Genomic DNA, 12,516 nt, shown 5'->3' with positions numbered 1-12,516 from the left:
GTACTCTCACCTGAATCCTTCCTTAAAGCAATAAAGCAACTTGTGCATGCTTTCACTCTGCCTTTATGAACTTCCAAATAACTCATATTCAGAGCTAAATCCTGATTCTACAAGTCTGGACCTATCATGCTTTCCTAATATGCTGTTGGACTAGCCCAGAAATTGCACCTGAGAGATTCCCAGTATCTCTGTTATGATTGATGTTACAGCAGCTCTGAATGTGCATTTAAGATTTCAGATCTTCAATTAGCTGCTTATATATGACTGCTCTACTAAAAGAAAGCTTAGTTATAAAAATTAGGAGAATATCAAGATGGGGGAAGTGACATTTTGTCCCATCAAGGTGAACCTGCTTGGCATGGACCATTTGTTAGAAGAGCACAGTGAAGGTAATGTTAATGGCATTTCTTTAGTGCCTTAATTTCTTTTTTCCTTTAAAGAGTAGGTCATTCTAGCTTTAGTATGTAAGTTCAATTCTCATAGCGTATTTGTCTCTCAACATTTATCAATATGGTGTTTATAGGTTTAATTTTCAAAAATAAGTTTTACCAGGAAAATTTTGCAAACACAGGTTTTCATTCCCCCCTCTATAGTTTTCCACTTGTGATCTACAGAGACCACCCTTAGACTACCCTGTAGGATTCTGTGAAAGTTAATCAAGAAAAGCAGATGTGTGTATATGTGTGTATATATATATTTATATATAAATATATATATATACACACACGTTTTAGGGGGCTTGTGCTTGCCATAAAAAGATCCAAAACTCCACTGGAAAAATTTCATGAAGTCCACAATCAGAAAAAATGGTATTAAAACATCACCATATCCTCTTTGTAAAATAGTAGAAACACATCTTGACAACAACAGGAAAAAGTCAAATACTCCAGGAAGTGCGCTGTTTTTCTGAATCAATTTATCATTCAGGAATTAGGATAAACTGTTTCCAGGAAGTACCATCTTTTGGGTAAGGCAATAAATTAATTCCTTGATCACTTAAAGATATGTTGGATTTCGTTACACAAGAAAAATGGTGATTAAATCCAGATTTGTGGACAATTTCAGTTTAGACCAATGTATGTTCCTACCTAAATTCCAGATAGCTTTCTGCCACTTGTTCTCTAAACTGAAACATGATGTTAACCAGCTGTCATTTTCCAGCCTCCCACAGTAGCTCCGTTACTACTGGGTGGGAATGTCCTTTACATCATGTAAAGTGAGATGAGATGAAAAACATCAAAGGAACAACACAGAAGATATTGCTGATTAAATCAGTAAAAGGCCTCCATTAGACTACCTTTGCAGGACTATCACTGCTGAACCAATAAGACAATGAAAAGAATGGAATCTCCAGCAAAGTTGTGGTTTAAGTCCCCAATTGGACAAGTTATTCCCTGATGGCATACTGTTCTATTCAGTAAAACCAGAGCCAGACGGGGCCCTGTGTGAGATGATAATAAGACCATACACTGCTTACTTTGATTGACCTCTGGTTCCAAGTCTTCTTGTTGTTAGCTGTGGAAACTGTTGCCTTATTATCTGCAAATATATAGAACAGATAATTGAAAAAATAAAAAAGCACATTTACTAATACTTAATATAATCTGTTAAGACAGAAAAGCTACAATGTCAGCAAAATACATGCCAGGAGAAATCAGAAATAAAGCTTTTAATTTTTTCCATTAGTGAAAGTGGGGAAGGCACTTTAAAATTCAGTATAATTGCATTAACTACCACTATTTTTTAAAATAAGACTTTCAGAGGTTTCTGCAGCAGAATATACTTCCTTAAAACTCTAAAATCATTTCTGCCTCTAATCTAATAAGGATTATACTTAGAATTGGCCTGCTATTTATTTATGTCAGTTTGTGGGATCAACAAACTTTCTTTTTGAGAGTTTTGGAGGCCACAGCTCTTTAAAGACTTGCACTGTCCTGCCATTAAACACTCCTTTTTCTAAAAGATGATTCCCTGAAAAAGATTTTGGTATTTGACAGGGGCACAACTTCTACCAGGGAAGAATCACTGTTGTAAAGACAGATACCTCATAATTAATGTATCCTCTATAGAAAACAAGTGCATCTCAGAAACAGCAGGGTATTATCAAAAATCTGGACTCCAGTCTGTCAGCAGAGATTAAGTAAACATTGTTACAGTAAAACAAAACTTCTTTAGTGCCAGACGAATTTAAGGAAATGGATTAATGAATGTAGATTGTGCCTCCGTCAAGCAAGCAAGACCTGATGAAAACGCTCTGGTGCAGTTGCTGGAAAGGAGGAGTTCAGCACCTCGCAGGATTGCACCTGATTCGTGGTGTGGTCTGTAGGAGGAGGAAAATTCTTCTGGCAGAACAGTCATGTAAGAAAGACTGCAGAAGCCTTGAAGATTCACTTGCAATAGGAATTGCTTCCTTTTAAAATTTATAGTCTATTTTGTTTTCATTATCTAAATTGCTAAATGCTTCCTCTTTGAGGGGGACAGCAACTAATACTAAAGGAATACAGGCATACAAGACAGAATATAACTGCTTAACTAGAAGAAAACGTCAATTAAAATTGATTAAATAATATAGATTTTTTTTTCTCCATTAGACATTTTGCCACCATGATAAATATTTAATCCTGATTGATGACTGAAAGCTCTGGAACATGTATTTAGATCAAAAGGTGTTATATAAATAAAGACATTACAGTGTCACACGTTTGACCATTTCTTCAGGTTTGTTTTTGTTTTTGTTTTTAGCAAATGTACAATCATCTTCCCTTTGTATCATGTAAAAATTGACCTGCGTTGGTTTCCAAGAGCTTTGCACAACACGGCTGGTGTCAAAAATGCAGCACAGACTCAGAGTCGCTAGGTTGTTCAGCTTTAATTTCTGGAGCAAAACTTCAGCAAACAGTAAAACACTTTTGTGGAGCTGTGAAAGTTCAGCCTAGCTGTTTGATAAATGAGCAGACAGGCAAGCAGCCCTTCTTTCTTTTTTTGTATGGATTCAATGAAGCCTGCCTAAAGAACACCACATGCTGTTCCAGCTACTGATCTAACATTCCGCAACATCTCAGCCTTCCAAATTCCCTTTAATTACACATTAATCCCACCCCTCTCTCTTTCATTTTCTGCAGACAGGGTTGGGGGCTCCACAAGGCTGTGGGAAAAAAGGCGGTGTTGAAAAACTACTTTCTGAGGATGATTTTTTTGGGGCTAAGGGATTTCTTTATTATTTTTTTTCTTTTCTGGTGGCATTTGTCATTTAGAAAATATCATTCCTCTCCAAAAGTTGACTTTACAGCAGTAGACTCAAAATAAATCTTAACATTAGAGATACTTTTACCGTATTTTATCTTTTGGAACAACATGAACCCATATTACTTTCAAGTCTTTCTAGTGGTGATGAAGTGTTACAATGCACACTGTAAATGCTACTTTATGAACCATATGCCATGGGAGTTCCTGGGATTTAAATAAATCAGCCAATTTCTACATACCAGGGCAGAGGTGATCACGAAAAGAGAAGAATAACGGAGCAGTTGATCAGATGATCCCTCTCTCTTTTCTTTGTTTCTTTTTAAAATCCAATGCGTTTTAAACAATGAGATATACCTTTCAGAATACAGCTGAAAAGTATGCATCACTGAAAATATTCTTTACCAATAACTTACAAAACAGAAAAAAAAAAGCATATTCTAGCAAACCTTCAAAAAAATGTCAGACGTCTTTGATCTAATGCTGCATGTGTAAAATATGTCTAACATGGCATACTCATGCTTGGGTGCTCATACACATATTTGTGTTTGGAATGAAACAAGTCAAGTGCTAAATGAACTAGTTGTTCATATAAATATTTCTATTCAGCTACTTTATGTGAACCCCTGTGCAATGATACTGCCCAAAGGCAGTGAGATTTTCCTGAAAGGAGAGAAGCAGCCAGATCGGGCAGGACAAAGTAGAGTACACCGTGTGCTGAAACCAGTGGAAAAAGCAGAGGGTCCAGAAGGTTCATTTTTTAAGTCATACTTTCATCTTGAAAAGTCACCCTATAAAATACATCATCATTGTGTTTCGTGTCTAACTTTTAAAGAACAACAGAGAAAATTAGTCAGATTTACAGCTGGGTGGGGAGGGAAGGGAGTTCCTAATTGTTGAACATGAAAATTCAGGTTCAGATCCGAAAAACAAATCGGATCATTTTCCTTTCATCACTGCAGTGAGGTTGCGCAAGCAGAAGAATCAAGACCAGACCACGCAGTTTGAACTGTTTTCTGAATGGAGCCCAGTCCCCTTTCTCACAGTAGCGCTGGCTTCTCAACAGAAGCAGTGCTAAAACGATCTCATGGGTGGTATCCAAGGGAATTTTGGAGTGAACTGGCCTTTTACCATTGTCCTTCAACGGAGCTGAAATTTCATCTCATAGTTCTCCAAAGTGACCACAAGTCCAGCTGCCCTATGAGATCCGAGTAAAAGGGTACAAGTTTTACATTTTGCAAGTAAAATTCCACCTAAATTATGTGGCAGTATTGACCGTTAGGCATTATTTTATGGTACTCGGCTTTTTGGTTTTGAGACAGATGTACATCAGGAGCTTCATATGCAAATAACTTCTGTCCCTCCTACATTAACCTCAGATATCAATGCTCCTTCAACTTCTTTCTCAGTTACTAAACTTTAGTTGTATGCTCGCTCTCTCTTTCCTCTGTACCCTGCTCAAGATCTCATCTTGCCTTCTGCTTATAGAAGATATTGTATGCCTTTCTTGATTTAAAAAAAAAAATTATGAACTGCCTTGTCCTTTTGCAACCTAACAATTCTTTTTAGTGCTTGCCTACCATGTACATAAAAGCCAGATAGAAGTCATTACATTATAAAACAACATACCTTTAGTTTATACCTTTTCAAGGGACTAGTATATCCAAATCAACATGTGTTTGACCCTTTTGCAGAAAATCCTGATACATGGTTTTAGGAAGGCCTGTGCAGGTGGAATATAAGGGGATCTTTTTCTTTCAGACAGGTAGTAACTTTTCCCCTCCAAATGTATGGGGCAGATAAAGTAAATGCAGGAAAGAAAAGTCTTCTCTTATCGTTCTCTCACACTGAGATTACAATGCTGGTGGTACAACGTTCAACATATATCGCACAGATCTTGGAGCTAACATGATTTTTAGCCTGTATTCACTTTTTAAACCTAGCAGTGGTGTCTGAATAAACTTAAATTAAATATCTAATTACTTGTATTTTGGGCATTTTAAAAATAGTTCAATAAAAATTCAATAAGTTACTTAAGCATCCATGCAAAACACAGAAAACTTTATGAGCAACAACTTTAAAAATGCACTTTGTCTGTAAAGGTCTGCACGACCTATTAACCTTGGCCATGGCGAATGGCAGGAGCTGCTCTGTTATTTGACAGTAGCTGCAGACGTGCGCTTCTTCATCTTGATTACTGCCAGCTGTGATTTCTGTCACCGCATCTCTCCTCACATCTCCAGTACTGTGACATTCCAACACAAGCAGACCCAACCCCAGCTTTAAAATAAGGAATGGTCTAGTCTGTCTTCATCCCTGCACTGTGACCCATCGCTCCTCATTGCATTCACTATCAAACTGTGAATTTTATGTTTCACAATCATTCCACCTAAATTATTCTATGATGTGAGATACCAGAACAAATTGGGTGGAAAAAAACTTTAAAACCATCTTATGTGTTTGTCTTCACGCAAACAAATGAGGATGTAAGAAATCAGAGAGATCTGGAAACTTCTGCAGTCATATTTTCTTCCCACCCTGTGTCAAAACATTAAATTTTGCTTGAGACAATAGGAAGAGGATGTTAGAAGTCTTTTCCCTGGAATGATTTAAATTGCTACTTTTCAAAAGGCATGTTCATTTTGTTAGTGCATCTGATCTAGAGGGATGTTATTCTTCATGACTCTTGTTCCTTTTTATTTGTAATAATTCCAGTTGTGCTTCTAGAACTTCCCAGACTAATGAAATAAAATCAGATTAGTTTGGAATCCAGAATTTGCACTCTGCCAGAATGAGAAATGGATTTCAGGCTCTGGGCTCTGTAGCACTGGGATGTTCTAGAGAGATTCTACATACAGTGGAATGTAGATAACAATTCTTCATAACAGGGCCTGGCTCTATTTATCTCAACTCAGGTTTCAAGTCTCATAACTAGAAGGCAGGTTTTTCTTCTACCAAGTCAGGTACAGAAGATCTATGTTTATTTATCAAATTCTTCTGTAGTGTTTCAGTCTTAAACTTCATTGCCATGGCAGCAGGAAAGAAACCATTTATGCCAAATACAGCTATACTCCCACCCAGCTATGCTTTCCTTATCCTCACTGCCGTGAAACACAAACAACGCTGATATCCTCAGTCTTACATGATAAGTGTAGGATTTTTACGCTCATTCATCTTTGGCCTGGTACTGCTCCAGCTGGGTCATTCTGGGGTTTCCCCATCTGCTTCAGTGCTTTTGAAACTCCTGACCTGAGACAGCCTTATTATTAACACCTGTGTTAACAGGTACCACTTGGCTCAGAGATAGCTTGGGACTGGCTTAATACCACATTACCTCAAGGAAAAGGTAAAAAAAGCTTCACCCGAAGAAACATTGACTGATAAGAAATAGCGTAATCAAATTGGACCACTACAAAATATTGTTCCTGTCCCTCAAATCCAACAAACTATCAAAAAACACCCCAACAACAACAAAAAACAAAACAAAACAAACAAACAAAACCAACACAACAACAAACAAACAAACAAACAAAAAAAGCAAACAAAATAAACCCCAACCAGACAAGGGAGAAAAGGTGTGACTGTATCAATACCCTCTCTACTTCTTGCTCACTTCGTTTCATGGCCCAGGAGAAAAGACTGCAGTGTACATGTCCTGTATTCTTTACCTCAGATCTCTTATCTGTTTAGATTCAATAACCTTCTCATTTCTTTCCATTCTCTTTCATCATTTTATAGAACAGCTATAGGATAAGGATCTTGTTTCTAGCACTGACGCATCTCTACTGATCCTGCAAAGCAAGTCAGAAAAGCCTGCTGACACTTTACCTAAATGCCTGTGCCCAGTTCTGCCTGCTATGGAGATTAGACTCCATGAGGAACTCTAGCTGAACTGGACCTTTTAGTGAAGCTTCTGAGACCTCTCCTCAAATTCATCTATGCACAACAATACTCTCCTTCAGCAGCCCTTCTGGCCAGATGGAATTCAGCCTAAGGCATGATCAAACAGATTACTGCATCCTAACAAAGCTGCAAACACCAAATGCTCTGACTCAGATGCTTAGCTGAGCTGCAGCCACTTTTGGTGCTGACTTGCTGAAGCCAAGCAGATCTAAAACCCTGCACAACTCCCCCCGCTCTATACTGGTGCCAGCACACTTAGTGCCATCACCCAGCATATCTGTGGGAAAAGGCTGAGCGCCAGGATCCCTGCACTCTGGCAGCCCCTGTGCTGTAAGAACAGCCTCTGGGATGTGTTGACAAGGCATGAGGTAAAGCAGCCCAGAGGCTGCTCTACTTCATGCTGAAGACCCAATTAGAAGCCAGATGCTTGATGTGGCAAAGCCAGTAAAAATCCCTTTGCTAGAGGGCAAAGCTTTGGGAAAGGAAAAGTCACTCAGAAGAAACTGAGGTGTTCTTGCTGGTTTTCTTACTCCCCACACTCAAGGAGAAAAAGGCAATAGTCAGCAACCTGCAATAACACAGAACCAATGGGCAAAGATCTTTCTAGCTACGTCGCAGGATCCCCGTTCTCCACACCAGTGTGACGGCTTGCTTCTGCAGTGTTGCGGTGTTAACTTGTGTTATTGTGGCCTCCTCAGGGGAGCTTGTCCCAGAAGATGCTGAGTTGGGAAGAAAAGTCATACTGGTGTTAATGGTCCTTCAGTCAGGAGCCTTAGCTGTTAAAAAGGGATGAAGGAAAACCAGGGACAGTTCAGATAGTGCTGACAGACTGACAGGGTCTTTCAATGCAATAACAGAAATCACATCCTCAGCTTTAGATTGATTTTTTCCCCATCCCGTATGTTGGAATTGTTAACAATAAAGTAAGTGCAGTTTTAATCTATGAGAAGAGACCACTAAGAGTGAATTTGGCTTTGCTATGCCAGTTATTATTGAGGCTACTTAGGAGCAAATTGAGAGTAAAGGAAAAAAATATATCTTCAGAACTACCCCCTTACACACAGCATGCAATTTCCGGATGTGTGCATTTCAATACAAAGACAAATCAGAATGCAATCACATCACAATGTCGTTTTCAAAGAGGTTTCCAAAAGGCTACTTGTCTGTCCTTTTAAAACATTAAATATCTACAGTATGATGGCACAAAACTGTAAAACCTATTTATGCTAATCATGCTTGGAGGAAAAAGTCCTGCTGGCAAAACTTCTGGGCATAGAGACAGTGCATAGTGATAAAAGGGGATGCTGGCTGGTACAGCGTGTACTTCTCTGGAGCAAAGCAAACTCTGGAAAAAAAATCAACACAGTTTTCTGCTGTTATAACCGTGCCTCTGTCCATTTTTTGGAAATGGTCTGGAAATACTGGTTAAAAATGTAAAAGATCTTTTTTTCCCATCAGTATTTCAAATCTATTGTGGACTCTACTCTTCTTTATTTAGTGAAATAAGTTTATTGGAATCTAATTTTCAGTTACAGCAAAGCCACTGAGGGAGCAACAAAGAGACTCTAAAACCTGTATGAGCCTGCATCCATGCTAAACCTCTTTATGCTGCCAGAGTGATGTGAAGGGACCTCAGGCTGGGGGTGAACCACCCTGCAAAGTGTCAGCCTCTTTCGTTTTCCTTTTCAAATATTAATTTATTATTGCTTGTCAAAAGACATGGCAGGAAAGCACCAAAAGAAAAAAGGAAAAACAAAAGAGGAAAATATTTAACCTCCAGGGGGCATATGGGAGTTGTGGGAAGAACGCTACATGAGGACGCAAAAGAGGTTGCACCACGGGAAACTAAGTGTTCGTGAGAGAGATGGCAGGGTCTGGGATGTGACTTAGCACTGCACAGTAAATTTAAAGCAGTGAACTGAGGAGGTGGAGGATAAGGGAAATCAGCACAGAGGAGGAGGATCACTTCTTCAAGAAGCTTGATTAAGAAAAGAATGTTCATACAGGGTCACAAGAGAAACAAGGACAAAAATCAGTGTTGGAAATAAAAATGAAAGAGAAGCTCAGGGACGCACTAATACAGCTCAAGAGCTGGTTGACATGCCACAGCTAGGAGAGAACCCACCCACACAAAATGACTACTGAAGGAGTTGGAAATGCTCAAAACATTCCTGCTTTTTGATTCAGTGAAGTCCCTGATGAAGAATGATTTAGATTTTGCAACTAAACCCAGTGAGAATGAGTCAGTGCCTTCATCGAATACAATTCTTAGCTCGGTGTATTAATTATCGCTGACATTTTATGTTAACATGTTGCTCAGAAAACAAACAAAACAAAACCAAAACCAACAACAACAAAACACCAACACCTGCTCAGCCCTCTCTGCTGCAGGCAGTGGCAGAACTTCCACGTGGAAACACCTTAAACTGCTCCCCGAGTCCACAGAGTCCCAGAGCAGAGCCCAGGGTTTTTGCAGCACAGGGCTGAGGGTCACAAGGTCGCTGTCTTTTTTAAATGACCCCAGCAGCAGGGCTCTCACTCCTTCTGACTGAAGACTAATTCACAATCTAAACATGTTCACTGTGAGAATGTGAACATTCGCAGCTTTTTCTCATACACAACATTTTATTGTTAGTAACTCAGCGACATACCTGTCCTTCCTCACTGTACTTCCCTGCCTTCCCACTGGTTGCATGGAACTTTTTGACTTATTCTGCTTCACTTTTGGGTGAAATCATGATCCCATTGAAGAGAATATGCTTTGCTGCCTACAGTAAGAGCAGAAGTTTAACACTGGAGTCTCCAGTTGCTGACACTGAGCTGTAGCCAGCAAATACAGGGCCCTCCCTGGTCACTGATTATGGGTAAAAGAGTGTGTGCTCCTGTATTTTGCAGGGAAAAAAAAGTTCAGCAATGACAGACTAGGTAGCATAGCTATTAGGAGATTGGCAAATGCTAGTATAGACAAAACTGCCTGTAATTTTCATGTATATTAATTTGGCGAGTAAAGCACTAAAATCTTGACTAACATATTGAAGCTACAGCTCACATTGTCAAATAAGAATATATCACATTAATAACCATATTAGAGTCTTCCTTATTTTATATGTGGCTTATGAGTATAGGTTGCTTTTTTAAAGGTGTTTATTTATACAGTAATTATTTCCTCTTCTTGTTACTTTTGTTGCTATTAGCCTGGTTTCCTCGGCAAACAGTCAATGACATATCACTGTCTCTGTTAATCTCTTCACACCGCAAACCAATTTTTGTTTCACTCATCCAATATTACCAAATGCCTGAGGTCCAATCCATGTCCTAGAAGTTTAATAGAAAACAGTGGCTGAAGAATGGGGAGAACACATCAATGTTCATGCTGAGGACAAGAAAGGGAAGAAAGCTCAGGATTTAGCTGAGCCATTTGGCACTGACTGGACAACCATGAGTGTGGGGCAACCAGTTAACATTTCTATTGCTCTGAACCAGCCACCCCATGTGCTGCTTCTTGTCCAGCTGTTGGCATGAAGGGAAGAGACAAGCAAATAGACAGACGTGAGGAAGTCTAAAAATAAAGTAGAAGGAAGTTGCAGCAGATATCTGAGAAAACTGAAAGAAGCAAAACCTTGATGTAGTGACCTGGACCTAGAAATAATTGAATGTGCTGCAGGGAAACATAGAAGTATTATATAAAATTTAGGTAAAGCTGTAGATTTAGGGAATGTGGCAGTTGGTAGGAAACAAGATGCATTAGTTCAGCTGTTCATGGACAACTTGTTTGTTCTCCCTGTCACACTCTTGTGGACACAATTGACTTACATCAGGATTAAGAAGTACACATGGCCTGAAGTGCTGTCTACAAAACCTTAATCTGGACGGATCACTTTCAAGGCAAATATCATATGTCTCCAGTGGCATCTTTAAAAGTGAAATCAACACTGTTCTGTTAATTGGGATGTAACTGAGTATGTAACAATACAGTCGGATGTTACTTATTACAGATTGTTTTAATGTGCTGAACTCCATGTCTCTTTCTAAAAACTACCAGCCTGTTAAAGAAAAAGCCTAAATGTTTAACATTGCCCACAGAGCTAAAGTTCAAAGATGAATCATAAATTCAATGTGGTCCATTGAAAGGCGAACTGTCTACAATTTCACAGAACAACTAACTCCTTTCTCTGGAGGAGATGACAGCTGCAGGGCTCTTGATGATTCCCAGTGAAAACAAACATGTCTGGGGCCTCTGTTTCAGCAGCTAAGCACAGAAGCCCTCAAACAGCACCTATTTCACTGCACTGCCTCCAAGGCATTTATGCAACACACATTGCCAACCTGGTATTTAAGTCACACGATAACAAGCCTGTTGGCTAAAACTTCATCTGTGCACTGCCTGCTCCTAAGGAGAAGGTGACTGCAAGCTACTGGTTGAAGTGGGTGTCAGCCTCGACGATTGTCATGACTGTGAAGCACATTTTCTTAGCAATAACAGATTGGACAGAAACACTGGGGTCTGCTCTGGCATCTGCAGAAGCCTCATCTGCTCCAATATTTGTGCCAGTGTTGTCTGAGGTTCCTAGACACACCTGTGCAGAAGCCACAGTTCCCAGACCCAAAAGTAATGGCCACACAAAGCACTGGTTTAGCATGGTACTATGAGGATTTTGTAAGGCTTCCTCTCCCTAGAAAGGGAAAACAAGATTTGTGCATCAGTGCTTCAGAACACATTGGAATGCTTTGATTTTTGGATGGAAGACACTGTACCTGTCCTGCTAGGTCAAGGTACTCCTACTGATGAACAGGTGTGTATATGTGGGACAGGGGGAAAAGGAGGATGGAGTAATATACAGGGCAACAAGACCGCTGCACACTGAAATTTGGTTAAATCCCTGGAAAATTTATGTTCTGATTAAATAATTTCAACAGCTTACAACTTAAAGAATTTTTTTGTAGCAGAAAAAATAGCACTTTGTAAATTTTACCCAAGTTTCAAATACATTAGCCTGCATTAAATCTGTTTCTTGTTCTCTCTATTCCTAATTACACGTTTCCACTATACTTACCACTTGGTAGCCATAATATATACAATGAACTATTACATCCACACTTATGCAGTGTATTTAAACAGAAACCTAACAGAATCAACTGAGCTATGTAGATCTTTAAGACACAACAAACACAATAATGTTACAACATGGTACATTTTACTTGCCTTGCAAAGATGCCTACATGAAGATGCACTGTAGAAAACAACACCTCATTAAATACATTCTTTCCCTTCACCTACTCTTTACACAAGCACTTAGAAACATTTTCTCCTTCTCAGAATACCCAGCACTTCTACAGAATAAATGTTGCAAAAACTAGAAAAGAAAAGCT

At 39.2% G+C, this 12,516-nt stretch overlaps 1 protein-coding gene across 4 annotated transcripts in view; it reads right to left on the bottom strand.

Moving 5' to 3' along the window:
• RFX4 (regulatory factor X4) overlaps positions 1 to 12,516 on the bottom strand; it is a 94,071-nt gene that overhangs the window by 46,386 nt on the left and 35,169 nt on the right. For 2 of the 4 annotated variants that reach the window (XM_021294678.2, XM_065039237.1), the window contains exon 5: positions 1,478 to 1,539. The exons of the other annotated variants lie outside the window; for them this stretch is intronic. In XM_021294678.2, coding sequence (XP_021150353.1) covers positions 1,478 to 1,539 — 62 coding nt within the window. The remainder of the gene's footprint in view (positions 1 to 1,477; positions 1,540 to 12,516) is intronic. 4 annotated transcript variants of the gene reach the window in all.

This window comes from Columba livia, chromosome 1 (assembly GCF_036013475.1).
Source record: "Columba livia isolate bColLiv1 breed racing homer chromosome 1, bColLiv1.pat.W.v2, whole genome shotgun sequence".
NCBI classification, from domain to species: domain Eukaryota; kingdom Metazoa; phylum Chordata; class Aves; order Columbiformes; family Columbidae; genus Columba; species Columba livia.
Note: the sequence above shows the minus strand (reverse complement) of the source record. Positions and strands in the feature narration are given on the sequence as shown.